At 36.4% G+C, this 19,352-nt stretch overlaps 3 protein-coding genes across 3 annotated transcripts; 2 read left to right on the forward strand and 1 right to left on the reverse strand.

The window, feature by feature from the left end:
- Positions 1-225: 225 nt before the first annotated feature.
- LOC112557996 (biogenesis of lysosome-related organelles complex 1 subunit 2-like) lies at positions 226-3,019 on the reverse strand. Its single transcript, XM_025228176.1, has 5 exons — positions 2,837-3,019; positions 2,310-2,417; positions 1,544-1,663; positions 774-878; positions 226-401 (listed from the first exon to the last, which is right to left on the reverse strand). The coding sequence occupies exons 1-5, from the start codon at positions 2,874-2,876 to the stop codon at positions 370-372; spliced, it is 405 nt and encodes a 134-aa protein (XP_025083961.1). The 5' UTR covers positions 2,877-3,019; the 3' UTR covers positions 226-369.
- A 64-nt stretch (positions 3,020-3,083) lies between these two features.
- Positions 3,084-7,003, forward strand: LOC112557978 (E3 ubiquitin-protein ligase RNF181-like). The gene is made up of 5 exons (XM_025228155.1): positions 3,084-3,427; positions 4,047-4,186; positions 4,472-4,587; positions 5,358-5,432; positions 6,572-7,003. The coding sequence occupies exons 1-5, from the start codon at positions 3,351-3,353 to the stop codon at positions 6,629-6,631; spliced, it is 468 nt and encodes a 155-aa protein (XP_025083940.1). The 5' UTR covers positions 3,084-3,350; the 3' UTR covers positions 6,632-7,003.
- A 2,442-nt stretch (positions 7,004-9,445) lies between these two features.
- On the forward strand, positions 9,446-18,028 carry LOC112557924 (heterogeneous nuclear ribonucleoprotein D-like). Its single transcript, XM_025228083.1, has 10 exons — positions 9,446-9,736; positions 10,056-10,096; positions 12,370-12,497; positions 12,598-12,750; positions 12,933-13,064; positions 13,883-13,991; positions 15,131-15,331; positions 16,079-16,117; positions 17,632-17,708; positions 17,879-18,028. The coding sequence occupies exons 1-9, from the start codon at positions 9,558-9,560 to the stop codon at positions 17,703-17,705; spliced, it is 1,056 nt and encodes a 351-aa protein (XP_025083868.1). The 5' UTR covers positions 9,446-9,557; the 3' UTR covers positions 17,706-17,708; positions 17,879-18,028.
- The last annotated feature ends 1,324 nt before the right edge of the window (positions 18,029-19,352 follow it).

Raw genomic sequence — 19,352 nt, forward strand, 5'->3', positions numbered from 1 at the left:
GAAGAGCCATCACAGAACCCTAATAAATATGCACATAATTTTCTGAAAATTTGAGATTTTTTTTGTTTGACATGTATCCCCCAGGCCTAGTCTTTACAAAACTTCTCTAGACTTTTAAAACTGTTACAAACCCTGTGTACAGTGACCAGAACCTAAAGAGCAAGTATACAACACATGCAAAATGTACAAATCAAACTTATTCCAAAAGTATAAGAGTACGCAATATAAAGCTTTTACTTTTATTTGCCTCAGCAGCAGACAGTTCACAGGTACACTTACAAATGTTCATCTTATATACATCCTAAGCAACTAATTGCATGCACACACAAACACCTGGATGTGTTCCTTTACCATCAAACCCATGAATTTTTATCTTCGTTCTAGAGTCTTCAGCTTTGCCTCTGTGTGAAAAAAGGGAACGAACTTAAAAATTAAAAATTTAACAATGTATAGTTTACCAATAATTTAAGGTTCTGTTAGTTTAGCAGTTGAGAGATGAATGTTCAAGGAAAAAAAACCAACTCCTTCCCTAATGTCTCGCTAATGCTTACCAAACTGCTATAGCTTCCCACCATCCAAAATTTTTCAGCTGACAGATAACTAGTAGGCAGATAGGTAGTTTAGATTGTTTTTTTTTGCTTTTAGAATACTGAAGAATGAGCAGACAGAAATTGTAGCCATCATAAAAGATCAGATAAACATAACCGTTTTCCTTGTAAATTTGAGTAAGACAGGTAATTGTGTATAAAAACAATTCTGTAAAACTGGCATACCGAGTCTCTTGGAATACTGGTCAAGACTATAGGCAGCCTGTTCCAATGCTGCAACACTCTCCTCAATGGCATCAATCTGATCCAGATAAGGTTGGAGACTTTTGTCTACGGTAAACAAATGAGCACTTTACATAAGGCATTTCATGCAATTTAAAATCATCATTACAATAGGTTTATCTCTATGAAAATCTTTTCTCTTCAACAGTAATTTGGGGGTGAAGAGGGGGTTTCCGATCAGAAGGACAACTAAGGACAAAAATACTATCACAGCTAAACAGCTGCATAGGGATAGGGAAAGACTGCATACCAGTATTGTCATGTATACCAGTGTTGTCATATAAAACGAATAGATATGCAAAATACTGAAACATACATTAGGGATCCAAACATAATTTTTAACATCAGATGAAAATCTTCATGAGCATTAATGCAACCCCGTATATTAAATCTTTGCAGTCAGACATTTAAGATGGATCACGACACCTCTAGAAGCCACTAATTTGTCCAGAGTCATTTCAAGCTAATGATTAAAACATGTCACACATATCACTTGAGCATTTGGTTACCAATATTTCTCTCTGGCTACATAAGCATGCATTTCTAAGGTTATTAATCAAAATGAGAGACATGGTGCATGGTCAGGTAATTGTATGGTTTGGAAGGTGAAATAATCATGGGCTGATTTGTCCAGACTTTAATTTTAAACAAATTTGAAAAAAAACCAACGAAAGACATGCATTAAAAACAGCTTTATATGGAGGAAAACTCACATTTTTCATTCAAATCATGTAATGCGCTTCCAATACTGAGTGCTATGTGCTTCATCTCTGAGTATTTGCAGATGGTCACTTTGTTCATCTTTTCCAAGAGTTTGTAGTCTTCAATAGTTCCTGGAACCATTTATTTTCAATATATATACTTTTTATTCCACTGTTATTACACACACAGACACCCCAAAAAGTATTAAAAAGTAACAGACATAATGTCAAGACTGGACTGGTTGTCCTGTACAAGATCTGCTTATATTCACCTAAAATATGCAAGAGTGGCAGGCCATGTCTATCTACTGCCACTCCCAACAACAGGAGTCCGTCATGGCGACACTGACTGACTTCTATGCTGCTAAATCTTTTATATACATGATTAAATCACTAATAAAGGTTTCAAAGATTATTCTCAATCATATGAGGTAACATTTCATCTACAAGATTTGAGGGTATAAAAAGATATGTAAGGGTAATTCAAATAAATGCATGTAAATAATAAAAAAGTGGAACGAGATTTCTCATTTGTAGCAGATTCAAACTGTCCAGCAATCCTCGCAGGTCGGTGAGTGAAAATCTCTCATTCTGAAGGTGACAGCCGTTTACATTTTTGCAGTATTTCTACAAAACCTAGTGCTACTATAGTAACTCACAGGTTGCTTAACAATATAGATTATCAAAACTGCTTACATTCCTGCACACCATTTTATTGTAATCATGTTCAAAGAATCAAAAATGAGCATCAGACTAAACAATATGTGGAGTGTAACACCTTCTAGCTCTCCTCTCAAGTATTCTGCAGTTTTCTGGAATGTTTCATGACAAAGCTCGACAACGTCAGCTGGGGGTGGTTCTTTAGCCTCCTCCGATTCTTCAACATCTATTCAAAAATAACGTCAAAATATAATCCACTAATGAATTCATCATTATTTCACAAGCGAAATTTCAAGCTTTATATATTCTGATTTATGTCTGCTAGTGTAGTTATTTCCAAAAGAAAGGTATTGACATCTCCTCTGTTAGAGTGATGTTAAGACAGTTCGTCCTGGAAACAGTGCGTACAGCTAGTAATTATAATAGTCAGAGGGAAAGCAACAAATTCAAGACACACAGTTCAACGTTACGGAAAACTGCACTGAGTTCTATCTCGCGTTTTAATGTAGCTAGCGTTTTTATTTAATCTCCTTTGCATATATAGAAGTACATATATTGTCTATGAATTGATACTTAGGTTGCAAATAACCGTACTATAACGGAAAAGGACCTATTTTGTGATGGCAGAGGCGCGATAACCCTTACCTGGTGATTTTGGTAAAGTCTGCTCCGCCTTCTCCGCCATCTTACTTTTGTTTTTAATAATAACAATGTCGGGCTCATCAAAAAGTAGTGACGGAAGTAAACAGCGTTAACTCTACATCAGTTGGTTTTTTCAAGTATCTATTATACAGCATATTACAGATTAAACTAACATAATATGTAAAGACAGATTTATCTTATGTTTTAATTTACAAAAAATACAAAGCTTTAGAACGAGAGTTGGAATATTTCAGTCATATGTGCACTGTCATCGTTGGTCTACGATCTACCACCAGCACGTCCTACCATAGGATGACATTAAGAGCACATGTGTCAGTTTACGGAATACGTTCAGTTTGGATACAACAGCCTCGGGAAAACTGATTCCCCAAGATTCTTTAATGTTTGATTTCGAGGAGCTAACCTCAAACTGCCCAACACGTCAAGCGAGTTATAAGTACAGGTGCTAACTAAAGCAAAAGTCGAAAAAGTTTATTGAAATAATTACAGTATTGTCATGGCTTCTTATTTTGATGAACATGATACAAATTCGGGAGATGCACAAACTGAAAACGACGCACTGGCATTGGCGAGGTATTTTATAGATTATTTTTCCAAAATTTTATTAAATTTATTAACTTACACCAATAAAATAAATACATCATTACAGTATGTAAACATACAAAAAAGCCTTATTGTAATACTCTGTCGTTTGGCGTATCGCAAGTTATCAAGACTATAATAAGTATATCTCTTAGATTTGTGCCTTGCATATCTACCCAGTTTCTTGACCAAAGGTCAGCAGCTTTTGGTTTCTATTTTTCTTTTATCTCAGATGAATAGGTATTAAATCAGATGATTATGCATATTGCTTTGAGAAGATTGTGGTATTGATACGTTTGTATTTGGTTTTAACTGTTTGTACAAGAGAGAGTCACAAAAGAGGTAATTTATATAGTATACAAAGAAGTACTAATTAATGACACTTCTCTGTCTTATTCAGGTTGTGTATATAATATGTTGTGTATACATACTTATCAGGTGTCTGTCTTCCTTTTGTTGTTTGATACTAACGATTTCAAATGGTAACAGTTTTATCTTTTGCTTCAGAGCAAATTTTTCTTACTGTTTGTCCATTTTGAACATTGATTTGTAATTGCCTTAAAAGGCATTATATCAATTTTTGTTTTCCATTAATGTTTCCTCTTTTAAGGATGCTTTTGATGATGGGCTTTGGTGATGAATGGAATGCAGAATTTGAAAGAATGTTTGGAGGCAACAGAAAAATTCCACCAGCATCAGCAAAATCAATTCAGGATCTAGAAACAAAGTTTGTTTCTTCAAGTCTTGCAGGTAATTTGACATAATCATTACAATTTTTTAAAGTAAATTATAAAATATATATACACTGTATATACAAATTTGAATCTCTGTAATATGCTCTTACAGACAGCATTTTTTTCATCTTTAAAAATAAAATCTTATGCTTAGTTAAAGATGTTTTGGGGTGCTTTTTTAAAGGTGAGATTTGATATCTTCCTGATTTCAGTTTTTTAAAATATATTTCGAACAATTTTTATTGATCGCAAGTTTTATATGTTTATCTTTTCATTTCCAATCTGTTACTGCATCCTTTAGCACAAGGGCTACAATGCCCAGTGTGCCTGACAGAGTTTGATGAAGAAGATGAGCTTAAAGTTCTGCCATGCAACCATCAATTTCATACCAAGTGCATCATAACATGGTTACAAAAGGTACTTTATACCCTGTAGTTAAAATTTGTGATAAATTTGTTGTTACGTTTTATTCAACATATTTTAAAGTATTTCACGATGCATGTAATACCAGAACTTTGCTTTAGTCATTATTTCAAATAAAATAATGTTCGAGGTGTTTCTTTGATCAGTGGTTGCTGGGCTTAATAATGTGCTTTATTTCCACACAGACTCTGGACTCTGTTATCTACTCAGTCTACTCTGTCTTTCCAGATCCTTTGGTCAGAATGCCACTGTCTCTTTAAGAGGGGGATAAAAAGTGCAGTGTTGCCATATGATTCTTGCTCATTAGCTTGCTTGCCTCACTCTTCCTGTTATCCTCTTTCATTATGTCCTCAAATTATGTTGTTAAAATATACTGTGCATAGTACAGTTGCATCACAATTTGCTCTGCATAGCAATTTTGTTATATTTGGCACCACCAACATCTTAAAATGTTTAAAGTAAACATGAAAAATAAACACACTCTGGAACAAATTACATAAACAAGACATGTCTATGGCCTACCCATGGAAGAAAGGAGCATTCATGCCAAATTTGGCGGAGATTGCCTTAATAGTATGGATTTGCAAAAGTCTGAATCATTACCACTAACTACCCACAGACATATCACCAGAATTTCCCTATGTATACGGTTAATGAACATTATTAATCTGTACAAAGTGTTCATCATGCTCTCAGTAATTTTTTTTAACTTTATCTGTTCTGGCTTAAACATGAGACAGTTGTTCAAATTGTGAACATTTTAGGTATGTTCGTGCCCAGTGTGTCGTCATGAACTTCCAACAGATGATCCAGACTATGAAGCCTACAAAAAAGAAAAGGTATTATGTTGTTAAATTTTATTGAACATATTCTGAAGCATTGCGCGAGGCATATGACAATTTGCTTTAAATTGTAGTTCAAAGCTACTCTAAATAGCATAAATTGCAATCCTCCATAAATTCTAGAAGGGCTGAACCATAACATAAATATGTTTTATACACGAAGTAATGGTAATGGGATTCTTACAAGCACAACATTGCCCTTTTCAAAAATTAAAAAAATAATTTAAAATGTCACATGGGTTAAAAACTGACGAGAGAAGGAAATCTTGGGTTACGTGGCTGGTAAACTTGAAGCTGCCTAAACTTTAGTAGTTAGTAAATAATAATAGCAGTAATAAAATGTTTATCCGTAAAATGCTTTTCCTATTAATAAAGGTGATTACACAAGCACATATACTTATCAGTAGGCTTCAAATACATCTTACAAATTTATTTACCATCAATCAAATCATATTTATCTTGCTCTCTTTCTTTCACACACACATACACAAACCTACCCACACACACACATGCACACTCTCACTCTGAAAGAGAATTGTAGTTAGCTTTATAGCAAATATGTTTTGCTTGTGCTTACATAAATAATAATAGTAATAACACAGATTTATATATTGTACATTTCTCCACTGTAAAGTCAGTTCACTTTACCCAAATAAAATTAGACATAGCAACAGGCAGAAACATTTGGCAAAAAAAGAATGCTGCACACAAGCATAACAAAAACACTACCTGAAAAGAAAACAGTACGGTTTTGTAGTCATGGCAAAACAGCATCTACAGTCTTTATCAAATTAGTTTCTCCATTTACTTTCCCAGGGTGTTACATTGTCATTTTATATATTTTTTTTTGTTTTGTTTTGTTTTGTTTCTTTACCTAGTAAGAAAGGAATCACGATACATGATCAGGGCTTCTGCTAAGGCTAAATTCTTTGGGGTCCCAGGGACCCCTTCTTCAGATTTTTAAGGGGTCCCTGTTCTTCGCCCAAATTTGAATGGGACCCCATTGACGAAAATTGAAGGGGTCCTCCGAACTTTTAATGCGTACTGTACGCAATTTTGTGAGTAAGCAGAAGCCCTGCATGATACAAAGATTGATTAAGATTCATGATTGTTCATTAACCTTGTTTTTCTTGCAGGCCAGAGCAAAGCAGAGGGAATTTGAGCTGGAGACTCTCCATAACTCCATGTTTGCCTGATACTGTATATTTCTAAATTATACTTTAAATTATATTAAACAATTTATTTCTATTTTTTTTATTACTGGATCATTAGTTTTGTATGAAACTATGTACAGCCATGACATTTAAGTTAACAGTGGACCGCATATACAACAAGGGTCAGTGGTTGCAAACAGAATATCTGAACATTTGTTGGTAGTCGTGTGTGTATGGGTTTGAAGCTACACAGATTTTATTTCTGTCATTAATTTGTCAAACTTGTAACTGTGCAGTGTGTGCATGTGCTTTCAGGAGTTCTGACACATGCAGAAAGGAAAGGCGTCTTTCTCCAACTGTCTTTTTCTTGTTGTATGCAAACAATTGCTGAGAGAAATCAAAAAAAAAAACCTGCATAAAATCAGCATGATATATGTGAATATGCTTTTAGATTAAATGGAGTAAATGACTTACTAACATTAAAAATTGTTAGTTTTCCTAATTCTTTAGAGTACAAAAATAAACATGGGAAGGAATACTCTATATACAACAAGAGTCAAACTGAGTACACTCTGAATACACAGATTTTTAATCATACATATAGATTTTGAATACTCTGGGTACCAGCTTTCTTTTAGAGAAACAAATGTACATGCATCATTTATAAAGTGGATGTCTATATGAAGAGAACTGCACATGAAAGCATGCACATTCACATATGGGGCTAACAAAGTTCAGAGACTTAGCACAACCAGTTGATCAGTTTGAGTTGAAAATACATCTGGAGAGCAGCCTACGCCCAATCTGGAACTCCAGAATATTATTCTTCCACAGTAAGACCCGCATCTTCAACACCAATGTGAAAGCTGTCTTACTGCGTGGTTCTGAAACCTGGAGAGTGACAAACACATAAACAATTACAAGCTCCAGACTTTTCCCAGCCGATGCTTACGCCATATTCTGGGAATAAGATGGCCTGGGAAACGATCTCCAACACCAGCCTGTGGAAAAGAACCAACCAGAATGCCCCTAGCGAAGACAAAAAATCGCAAATGGGGTGGATAGGACATACCCTGTGCAAACCAGCTGACACCAATGCCAAGCAGCCACTTGACTGGAACCCTCATGGGAAGAGGAGAGTTTGGGAGACCAAAGCAGACTTGGAAAAGAACAGCAGAGAGCGAGGCAAAGGACATCGGAAACATAAGGGACGAACTGAAGGGGCGGGCGTGTGTGTCCAAAATCAGGTCCGCTGGCGATGTGTTGCTGCGGCCCTATGCTCCTCGAGGAGTAACAGAGAACAAACAAACAAAATGTCTAAAAACAACTGGAAGATGTTCGGCGTTGGGGGGGGGGGGGTCAAACTCCCTGCTGACAGTGAACGGCGTTCGCACTCGCACATTTCGTAAAAAAGGATGGGGTACTGCACGCACGCACGCACGATCTGATCGTCTGAGGTGTTAGAGCCTCCACTTGCCTCAGGGCCCGCTTTTGTGACGGTGATGACCGTCTCCTCTCTACGTTTTCTTCAGTTCTTTGCTCTTTGTGAGGAATTACGTCTCAAATATTGGGGGGGGGGGCAAAAGGATATTCCTGTCCCCCCCCCCCTGTATTTTCCTTGGGTTCCTACGCCACTGTATAATTCAAAATAAAGTCACGTTTACAACTCAAAAAATCTCACTCGCACACCAATATAACGTACGGTACGTAATTCAGATCGATCTTGTAAACTCAGTAACGTACTCGACTGGTTTGCTTTCAACTGTTATAAAAGAAAAGTCACTCAATGTCTAAGGCTGGAGGACATTTTAAGATCTACACTTTATTTTGAACGGCAGTTGCAGCGCGCACTATATAGGCTCTGAGAAGTCATTACTGATGATTCAACGTCCTTCGAATTTACACACAAATATTTGCACAAAAGCGCGAGCGGGTGCCTTGTTCTGTGGGAACGGGTAACCTTACGCTCATTTCAACGTGCCGATGTAGCGAGACAACTTTTCCAACCGAGAATATCGTTCCAAGCGAGGTGTGCGTCTTGTTGTAAGGACAGAACTCTTCGGCCAACTGAGGTAGTCAAGGAAGCTTAATTGCACCTCTGACGTAGCTCTCGTGGCGTGTTAGCTGCCCCTATTTAAAAAAGTTACAAACGATTGTCATGTTCAATTTTCTATTGAGTAGGAACATACTCGAGTTTTGGGAGGGATGACAGGGAACAACGTTCACATTCTTGTTTCCTCGGTATCTTTTGTTTTGAGAGGATCGAGGCGGCGCCACTGATTTTCATTCTTTGTATTCTGTTCACGATGTCTCTATAAGGAGCACCACACAAATCGCTGGATTATAAAAAAGTGCTAGCAATGGGAAAAGTTTACAATATAATAAAAACATAAATGCTTATAATTTTTACTGTGAAGCTGTATCTATACAAGCGTTTTTTTTTGTTTGCGTGCATGATCTGAAACTGATTTTAAATGACTAAAACAGTCCCCTGGCCTCCACCAACGAGTGGAAACTGTAATTTTCGTTTGCCCTTAAAGTCATAATTAAATATATATATATAAAGGTATGTAGAGTTTACAATCCACGTGTGTTCGTCACAGGCCTCCCTCAACAATGAAACCATATTCAAATCTAAGTTCGCGAACAGACTTCCTCTGATTGGAAAGCGTCGTCAGCTGCATTGTGGTTATAAAAAAATCAAATGTAAGTTTTTAACTTTTGCTATGACAAAATAATTTTAATATAATATTTTTACAATAATAATGCACCTTTTGAAATTTTGATAAAATATTAGCATTTTAACCACTTCGGACCAATGGAACGATTGCTTGCTGTTCACATGACATATCGCTAAACATTTTTAGCCTCTTTGTACTCCCGCCGATATCGGGAGCGTTTGTGTGAAAGACAGTTTAATAAAACTGGTTAATTTGGGTGAAAACATTTGCAGTTCGGATATTGAAATATGGCAGACGATCAGCAACAGTTCGATAACGACGACTATACAGGACTTGATGGCCAGAATGGTGAAAACTTTGAGCAGCAAGAACCAACAGAACAAGCACCTGACGATGGAGGTGATCAAGCAATGGAGACCGGTGGCGAGGGAGGTCAAGGCGATGATAGAGACAACGAAGATGACAGGTAAATAGTACAACTGTTATTCTAATTGCATATTGAATTTCTTTTACGGATATCTATGTTGTCGTTATAGTTCTCAAACACATCTACAGAAAATAATGCATCAATCTTTTACTATCGATCGAGCACAAAATGGCGTCAGACGAGACCGCCGCACGTGTGAAGTGACCTATATCGTTAGCTAGTTCCAACGGCATGCAAATTTTTTTTTCTTGTTGCCTTTTTTAATCATGCTGGTTGCCGTTGATATATTCGTTTTTGTAATATTGCCGGTGACCTATATTTTACATGCCATAAATTTAAAGTTTTCCTTTTTTTTCAGAAAACTTTTTGTTGGCGGATTAAGCTGGGAAACAACAACAAGTGAGGCAAAATTTATCCTCTTCTGCACTTTCTTAACTTTATTTTGAAAGAACTAGATTAGTGAGTCTAAAGTGTACAAAGAATCAAATGTTCGTCTACCTTGCTTTAAGACTTTATTGGGAAAGAAGGGTGTGTAAAAAATAACAAATGTATCCAAGGTGTGAGGGACACAAAAGAGTGTTGTTTTTTTTTTAGATTGTAAACCATTCTCATGATGCCAGTGTAGCAAGACAGAATCTCCTACTTAGACTCGAACTCTCAGCGAGAACCAATGGTCTGTTCATACTATAAAATTAAATTTAACAGTTGAGAAACACATAAAGCTTTTAGGTTCAAATTATTAAAGCTTGCAAAGAGATGTGGACTATTTTCCTTTGATATCACTGTAGTGGGTGTTTGATCATCTGCTAAAGAGTAACTACAAGTCAAATTTAATTAAAAATAACATGAAAAGGCTAAACACATACAACTCGCGCTTTATTTTTGTTTTTGAAAAAAAAAGTACCACAAAAATGTCTGCTAAACCATTCAGCAACACTAGAAGACCCAGCGTCTGCATAACTCGCTGGGAGTTCAAGTGTAGGTAGGAGATTCTGTCTTGCTACACCAGAACCCCTGAATGTTCACACCATTAAAAAATTGGCTTAATTTACAATAAAAGCAGAATTGAAATGTAGAAGGTTTAACAGCTGTTAGATTTTCTTTTTTAATAATATGCTACTCTAATGCAACATTTAAGGCTAAAGAATATGATAAAGAGAATAGACCACATCTGTAGGCACTGATAAGCACTTACATTTTTAATGGGAAAATTCCAGATGTAGATTATGTGGTTTAAAATTTGTAACAATTTTCTTGGCAGTCTTTTTAAAAATAATCTGCCAGTTTATTTAACAGCATGTTTTGTAGGATGCTAGTGATTAGAATTCCCCAATTGTTTTTTTTTTTTTTTTAAATTCAGCTCATCAGATTTGAAGGTTTTATTATCTGTGTTAACAAATATTGACAGATACTCAATAGGGGTTTTTTAGATCTGGTTTGTGCAGTCAGTTAATTTTGTACCTATTTCTTTAAAAGCATGTGGATAGTTGTTTAACTTGTAGAAGTTTCCTCTGCGACTGTATTTGCATATGCACATGCAAACACAGGGATCTGCACAAGAGATGGGATAGAGATTATTCTGTAACCTTTTATTCCATTTCTGTAAATAGGCAAGTATGTAGAAAAAGTACTGCAGAAATTACTGAAGGAATAATTTTCTTGCAATGACTGGTGGTGTTTTTTAAGGGATTGTTTCTGGTTGGTAATTTTCTGCTTGGGTTACAACATTTCCTAAATAACAAGTCAAAAGTGTCTCTTAAGTGATTTCGAGAATAAAATGGATGTTTTTGTTGATTATAGCATATGTAACTTTTGACATCTAGATTTGATTTTTGAACAGTGATAAAAATCGGTTTGTTTGTGATTGCCTACTTCACGACAGCCTTTCTTACCATTCTGGATATATAACTTTGACAAATGATAAGCTTTAGCTAATTTGGGTAAGAGATTTTTAATTCTAGAATGTATTTGATAGAAAAATAAACAGGGCTGCTTTGTCTTGACCAGTTTAAAAAAAATTTTGAAAATAATTAAAGTTCATGCATCTTGAATGAAAAGCATGTACTGAAGGGAGGAGACTGTGAGCATACTATTTTGAACAGAGTGCATATTTAAACTTAAGGTCTTGAAATGAGTTGTGTGTTCATGCCCAATTTAGTGAAAATCACACAAACTGTATGAATTGTTAATCCACACACATTGCAACTTCGGTTTATTTATGAGGCCGGTGTTAAAAACATAAAGGTTTAGCTGCCTTCTCCTGTGCCAAAGCATTTCCCAGACCTGGCTGTAGAAGACAAAGTCTTACTGTCATACCCAGCTTTTATTGTGGTCACTTAAGCGATTTATTAGTACATCTAAGTTTAGAAATATATCTATGGCAAGCTTTATTATGCCAACAAAAAAAAAAAAGTTAATTTTTGCAAGAAATAAGCCTTCTCGTTTGCCTGGGACAGGTTGCAGTTGGCCATGCAATGTCTTTGAATGTGTTCAGCATGGGATAGTTGCTGCCTTCTCTGACTGCCTCCAAGACTCCATGACAATACCCATAGCTTCAGTGGGTTGTCAGATATATCAGATTCCTGTTAGGTGTGCATTTTGAATGAATTTTGGGTTTTGACAAATTGAAAGCCATAAAAAATTAAGTTTGGATGGACATCTTTGTTTTACAGAGGATCTTCGAGAGTATTTTGAAAAGTTTGGTGAAGTCACAAGTTGCACGCTAAAGACAGATCCTGAGACAAGACAGTCTAGGGGATTTGGATTTGTTGTGTTTGCACAGACAGACACAGTTGGAAAGGTAATTATGAATTTAAGTCTGGGTTAGGGTTAGTAGGGCTTTTGTCTTTGTATCTTTTAAAGTGCAAGACTCATTATTTCAACTGGAAATTTTATTTCAGGTGCTTGAAGTGAAAGAGCACAAACTTCATGGGAGGACAATAGATCCTAAGCAAGCTAATCCAAGACAGGGCATCAAGAAAATATTTGTTGGAAGGCTAGACCCTGGAGTACCAGAGGAAGAAGTAAAAGAATATTTTGGCAAATTTGGAACGGTGAGTTCTAGGCACAAATCAGAATAGCTCTGTTAAAATTATTTGTGGTAGTGTTGCAATCATTGGTGATATTAGGGAAAGGCAAGTAAGCTCGAGTGTTTTTATTTTCTATTTGCAACTTTGCATGAAGTATAAAGCATAACATATTTTTAAAAAATATAAACTGTTTTCTATTTCAACAGATTGCAAAGATTGACTTCCCATTTGACAGAACAAAAGATCAGAGACGAGCTTTCTGTTTTGTGGAATTTGAAGCAGATTTGGCTGTGAAGAAAGTTTTAGAACAACAGACCCATAAATTGGGTGGTCAGGAGGTAAGACATTAATGGTCCTTCTTCTTTTTTTTTTCCCACTGGGACGTACCACTATTTCCCTTTCTCCAAAAATTTGTGGTATTTTTCACATATCATTGGTTTGCTTTTTGTTCTTTGCAGGCGGTTTTCATTAATGTGTAAGCTTCGAAAACAAACAAAAAAGAAAAGTAAAAGAGGAAATCTTCATTGAGATGTGCTAAACATCATTTGCTAATGTTGGTCATCGTTACCTGCGAAGAATATCGAGAATAATGGAAGAAAATGGGTAATGCGTAAACCTGCAATGGGATTTGCGGTGTAAATCATGCAGCGGGAACATATCATGCTGCTGAGGTTGCCCGTTGCCCATGATGAATGACCGTACTTTTCCGCTTTCCTACAGGGGACGGAAATGGTGGAACAAAGACGCCTAAATACGGCCTGTTGAGGTGAAAGTGGCGCGAGGTACCTCCGCATGTGGCAGTCAGTGATGTTACTAAATGCTAGCCACTTGATTAAAAGGGAAAGACTATTCCATAGTTCATTCTTCAATCATAAATGATTTTGTGCTGCTTCTACAACTTCCTGTGGCGTGTTCCTTTGTAAATCAACATTGTAATCATTTGTTCATTAATTTGTAATTCTTTTTTGCTATCTTCTACAGCTTAACAGGTTTGATTGGGCTCCACTTAATGAATTTGGTCCAGTGAGAACCCCTGTCCGGTGCAAAGAGATTTTTCTTAAAAAGAAGCCTTTGGCATTAAAACATTACAGGCTTTTTTAAACAAGAAGCCAGCATATGCATCTACTATACAGAAACCGGATGTTTTTATACGCAGGTTGACATAAAGAAGGCAACACCAAACAACCAAGTGCAGCAAAGGGGGGGTCGTGGTGGTCGTGGTTGGGGACCTGGTTTTGGTGGTCGTGGCGGTCGAGGTGGGAGAGGTAAGAAAAATTTATATTGTTGGATCCAAAATAGCTACGTAAATAAGGTAGAAAGTAGTTTTTAAAAAAAGTAGCTGTATTTGGGGATTGGTCAAAATATTAACACTGCCTGAATATCACATTTTTATATTTTGTTGTCTGATGCTAAATCGTTTTTCGCAACTTCCTTTGCCAGTTTCTTTTAGAGCCTTGTGCTGATACCAAAAATGAATGTTGTTTAATAATTAATCCCAGTGAAGCTTAAAGAAAAAAATTTTATTTTTCTATTTGTCAGGTTTTTTGGTTGGTGGGTGCCATGTCTATTTGTTTATAGTTTGTAGACCTCTTGATACCAAAAGGATTTAGATCGGGATTTAGATCATTCGCTTGTTTACAACAACCCCAAGAGACTTGATTTATATTACTTTTATTTTTCAAGTGCTAACATTTTTTTCTCACTGCAAGTAGTTAAAAAGTTATTTGCACTATTGTTATTTTATCACTATACAGTGATACCTCGGTTCTCGAACATAATTCGTTCCGGGAGGACGGTCGAGAACCAAATTGTTCAAGAACCGAAGCAATGAAACCGAAAGGAAATAATAGAAACTGGATTAATTCGTTCCAAGCCCCAGAAAATGCCTATTTTTGTATATAATATGTAGAAAAACATGAGTCTCAACAAGAAATAAGAAATAAAAGTGTATTTATTTAAAAAAATGAATAAATAAAATGTACTGTACAGTACAGTAAATTGTGTTTCATTTACTGTACCTGTACCAAACTTTATGGCATGGTTATTGTCACTGATGACGCAAGCAAGGCGCGCTGGCCGAATGAACGCCATTCGGCTCATCTCGGATGTTCGGATGTTCGAGTTCCAAATATTTGTTCGAATTCCAAGACAAAATTTTCTCGAATTTCCTGGTCGAATACCGATTTGGTCGAAAGTCAAGGCGTTCGAGAACCGAGGTATCACTGTAATAAAACCCTTTTAAAAAATTCAAACAGATTTTAATGTTTTTTAGTATTCCTGATCTTAATTTTAATCTTTCGCCATAATCTAAGCCGATAGCAGTCAAGTATAAAATGATTTCAGTGGGAAGCCGCTCAAAGACTTCAGATTTGTTTTATTTCAAAGATGTGCTGTCATGCTGCAGGTGGCTGGAATCAAGGAGGCAACTGGAACCAAGGATATGGGGGATATGGTGGATATGGAAGCTATGGGAATTACAATCAAGGAGGTTATGGCAACTATGGAGGTTACGGTGGTTACAGTGGCTATGGCAATGACTACTATGGTTATGGACAAGGTGGCTGGGGAGGCTATGATCAGGGCTATGGCTACGGAGGATATGGAGGTAAGTGAATGTATACCTGCTAATTATGTGAGCTCGTATTAGGACATGCCCCAAGTCTATCAGTTAACTGTTTTACTTAGTGAAGTAGAAGTTCAAATACTCCATTGCATATTCAAAGTCAAAAATAAAACAAGTGTCCCTGTTCTTTTGGCTCACTTTAATATCCTGTCCTTTGCCAAACACCAGATGAGGGTTTTTTTTTTTTTTTTTTTGCAATAGCCACCATTTAACTTGAAAGTTCTGCTGAAGATTTGTAGTCAAGACACCACATTTACTTGCCTTTTGACTAAGAATTCTCAAGCTTGAAAAAAAACCAACAACCCTGCTCTTAAGTGCAGAGATTACATACTGTGTCAAAAAGAATATGCATGTCTTCAGTGCTTGCTTCTTTTTTAAATGTCATGCAAGCATAATTCTTTATTAACAGACTTGATTTTAAATATTGCAAAAGGCTTTACTAGGTAATGCGTGGCACTAGTAATGTTTATGTGCCTGATGTGATTACAGAATGAACTTTAGATATAGGGTGTTAACAAAAGTGCAAGAAAAGGTTTCAAAAATTTAGGTATCGAGTATGGAATATTACAAATCACTGAATGTGGTTCCATTCTTTGCAAAGGTTGATATTCATGGGAACAATGAGCTTCATGATATTGCCCTAAATTGCTATAATTTATTGGTGTATGTTCGTTGACTTACCTTGCAGTCGTTGGCTTAGAGTAACACTAGTTTTCTGTAATTTTTAAGGTTATGATTACGGAGGCTGGGGCTATGGACAGGAAGAAGGTGAGTTTTCATCACCACAGGGTAGTTAGAGCCAGGTTCAAGCCCTAACTGCACTCTCTTCCTTGTTCAGGAGAGCTGCCTGCTGGTAGTTCTAGCCCACCTATAGTGATTTGCATGTTGTCTGAGGCTGATTTATCTGTTAATACATGAATTTCAGTTTGTGGAATGTAAAAAACTTTTGTTTGGCATGTGAGCAAGAGAAAAAAACGCTTTAAATTTGTTTACTATTGGATTATCTTACTCATTAAATTTGGTCAACATTTAGCAGAAATACTCTGTATTTTTAAACAAAGCTTGAGATTTTTGGAAATGTTTTATCCCAGTGGTTTCGTTTCTGGGTTTCTGGGTTGCTTCGTTACAGTAACATCTCATCTCTTATGTGTTTAGTTTAGCTAATGCTTGTTCCATGGTTATTGACCATTTTGATATGTTGTGATCCTGACAAGAAATGCTATGTGATTTATTTGTACATCTTTCTGAAAATGTGTATGAAATAAAAATTTGGGTTTCTCATTTGATATGATTTTGAAAAGATTCTGTATCGTGAATGAGGGGGTTAAAGCTAGTACGAAAGCTATGATTTGCACGAGTCCAGTTCATCCATTAGGTTGAAAGGTGTAAAGATGATTAGTCTTTTAAGCACTTAGTTGTGTGGAGTAGATGAAAGTATGTATGTAAACTGTAAACTTGGATTGTGTATTAGTGTGCTGTGCTTTCTTCAGTTTGGAATCATGTGTTGAGTATTCAGAGAACATCTTGATGTTTGTAGATTGAATTTAAGTCTGGCCTCTGTAAGGATGAAATTCTGGTGTGTGCAATGTAAGACTGATGGGCATGTTTATTATAAAAATAAATGGAGCCTGCATTTGTTTGCCTCAAATTATTTTTGGGATTTTTTTGGATTTTTTTCCCAGACCATTACTAACTACAGGCAAGATATTTAACATTGCACTCTGTGCAGATGAGATGCCACAACTTGTTAAGATCAGTCTCTATGGCAGAATAGTCTTGTTTTTGGGTTATTCATGTTTTGTGTAGGTTTCTTTGAAAAAAAGAAAATCTGCTGGCAGATTTGAATCAGTTATGTGGGGTAGATTTATTTTTTGACAGTGTGGATAATGTGTGCTGTTTTGTGCCTTGAATAAGTGTTTCGGCTGAGTAGTCATGGGCTATATCTCATGTTTGCACTACCTGGGCACTATGCTAAACACATTACATGCATACAAAAAGCCTGGTGCTGAAGTCTCAATACATTTCATTGATGCTTGCTGTCATGGCTTGGGTTTTTTGTTTTTCTAAACATGTACAAATGTGGGCACAGATGTGTGTAAACCTGTACAGCTTAATCTTAGCACATTTGGATGTGGCAGGATTTGATTAGAGGGTAGAGCCTTTTATAAAAATGTCTTCTAATATCAGTTGACTGTTATACATTAGCATAGAAAGTTAGGTAACAAATCATTTTAGTATTCCATTAATGTTAAAGGGATGTCATAACTGATGTTTTCCAACAGGAAGCAACAGTTCATATGGCAAGGCACAGAAGAGAGGAGGGCACTCTGGTGGCTACCACCCCTACAATCGTTAATGAGTAAGTGAACATAGTTTGAAGACTTAACAAATCTAGCCTGTTGGTATATCATTAAAGTGAGATGCTTTATAAAAAGCAATTTTAAGATTAGAAAAAAAAAAACTAGGAACAGAATCTTTGTGTCCCACTGCAATTTTTTTACATCACATTTTCCCTCCTTTCTTATACAGGTCTTGCCAAATGGCTGGTCATATCTGCCACCTGATTTCAACATGAATGCTCTCTGTGCACATTAAATTCATCACTGTATAAAAATCATCTTTTAATATCTTAGACAATGTTGATTACTGTGTAATAAAGATTGAATCTTTTTTTTTCAAGTGTGTACCATGTGGTGTCTTGGTATGGTGTTTGTACACTGAAAACAAAGACCCATCAAGCCTTTTAAACATAACTATGCTGAAGGACTTTTAAAAAAATGTTAATCACTACCGCATCAATGAACATACTTTTTTGTGTGTTAGGCGTAAATCAACAAGCGTGATATAATTTATTGTGGATGGAAATTCTCCATCCTGGGACCATAAGTTGTGAAGCATTGCCTTGTGATGTTAACCCAGCATGTTTTACCCCTGGTTCTGGGCACAGCATGGTATCTACTGCTTTTCCTTACATTCCCTACTTTGCCCTGGTGGAACAACTTATTTTGCTTTACAGCTGTAGCCCCTGAGAGGGGATGGAATAAACCAAAGAGAAAAATATTGTTAAGTTTAGGGTGAGATGAGGGGGAAGAAGAATGTGGTAGTGCAAATTTGAAATCAATTTCTGATAGCTGTCACTTCCCCTGACAAGCTGGTGTACTCTAGTGAAAGTTGGTATTGATGGGATATGAAGACAACAAGCAAAAGAAAGCTGGTTACAGTACATAAAACCAAATGAATTCCTGCGATCATACTGTTTCACTGTGGTGGTCAAACTATCCCGGGCAGCTTTTGAGCCAAGATGGAGGCATTCAAAAGTTTCATTAACACACTGGATATTTGGTACTAAATCTGTAAACAATGGAAATTAAAACTTAAAAAATAGTAATAACACGGTACAGCAATTGGATCAAATTTTTCAATGGGATTGGAATATCCTGAGTAGTAAAGGGGCAACCAACCCATCACATCTTTAAGGGGCATGTGGGAGAACAGCTTCGAGATGTGTAAGCAGTCATGGACCAACGTGAGGTATTTTAAACAAAGTGCACTCCAACCACAGCAACAAAAACATTTACACAGAAATACTCTATATGTGATCTACCAGGTAGATGGGAGGTTCCTTCAACTCTGTGGAACCAGGGAGATGTAATAGACAATAACATCTAACACCAATTACCATCACATTGAAATGCAGAAAAGGTTTCTGAACCAGAACACTTACCAATTCAGCATCAGTTGCACTTATGAAGCACATTTGCAAAAGGGGAAATGAACTTGGTGCTACTGTTTCTGGGGTGATCAAAGGTGGATACAGCCTGAATGTGTCAAAGCGAAATACACGAGTAATGATGTAAAAGAGCACTAAAATCTATCGACTTGAGACTATGTAAAATGCTATTGCCTTGACACACACTGGGTGTGATACAGGTTCCAGAAAGTGGCTACCTGAGACTTCAAAATATCTTGGAAGGGGGTGGGGGATGCAAAACGATCATCGTCA

The sequence above is a fragment of the Pomacea canaliculata genome, linkage group LG1 (genome assembly GCF_003073045.1).
Source record: "Pomacea canaliculata isolate SZHN2017 linkage group LG1, ASM307304v1, whole genome shotgun sequence".
Lineage (NCBI taxonomy): Eukaryota > Metazoa > Mollusca > Gastropoda > Architaenioglossa > Ampullariidae > Pomacea > Pomacea canaliculata.

Excerpts from the sequence above, each read along its gene's own strand:
- LOC112557978 (XM_025228155.1), top strand. The coding sequence starts at position 3,351 with ATGGCTTCTTATTTTGATGAACATGATACAAATTCGGGAGATGCACAA. Across the intron at positions 3,428-4,046 it reads GACGCACTGGCATTGGCGAG|GATGCTTTTGATGATGGGCT; the intron begins GTATTTTATAGA and ends TCCTCTTTTAAG. Across the intron at positions 4,588-5,357 it reads TCATAACATGGTTACAAAAG|GTATGTTCGTGCCCAGTGTG; the intron begins GTACTTTATACC and ends TGAACATTTTAG.
- LOC112557924 (XM_025228083.1), top strand. The coding sequence starts at position 9,558 with ATGGCAGACGATCAGCAACAGTTCGATAACGACGACTATACAGGACTT. Across the intron at positions 13,992-15,130 it reads TGGCGGTCGAGGTGGGAGAG|GTGGCTGGAATCAAGGAGGC; the intron begins GTAAGAAAAATT and ends GTCATGCTGCAG. Across the intron at positions 15,332-16,078 it reads TGGCTACGGAGGATATGGAG|GTTATGATTACGGAGGCTGG; the intron begins GTAAGTGAATGT and ends GTAATTTTTAAG.
- LOC112557996 (XM_025228176.1), bottom strand. The coding sequence starts at position 2,876 with ATGGCGGAGAAGGCGGAGCAGACTTTACCAAAATCACCAG. Across the intron at positions 1,664-2,309 it reads CTTGAGAGGAGAGCTAGAAG|GAACTATTGAAGACTACAAA; the intron begins GTGTTACACTCC and ends AAATGGTTCCAG. Across the intron at positions 879-1,543 it reads ACATGATTTGAATGAAAAAT|ACAAAAGTCTCCAACCTTAT; the intron begins GTGAGTTTTCCT and ends TGTTTACCGTAG.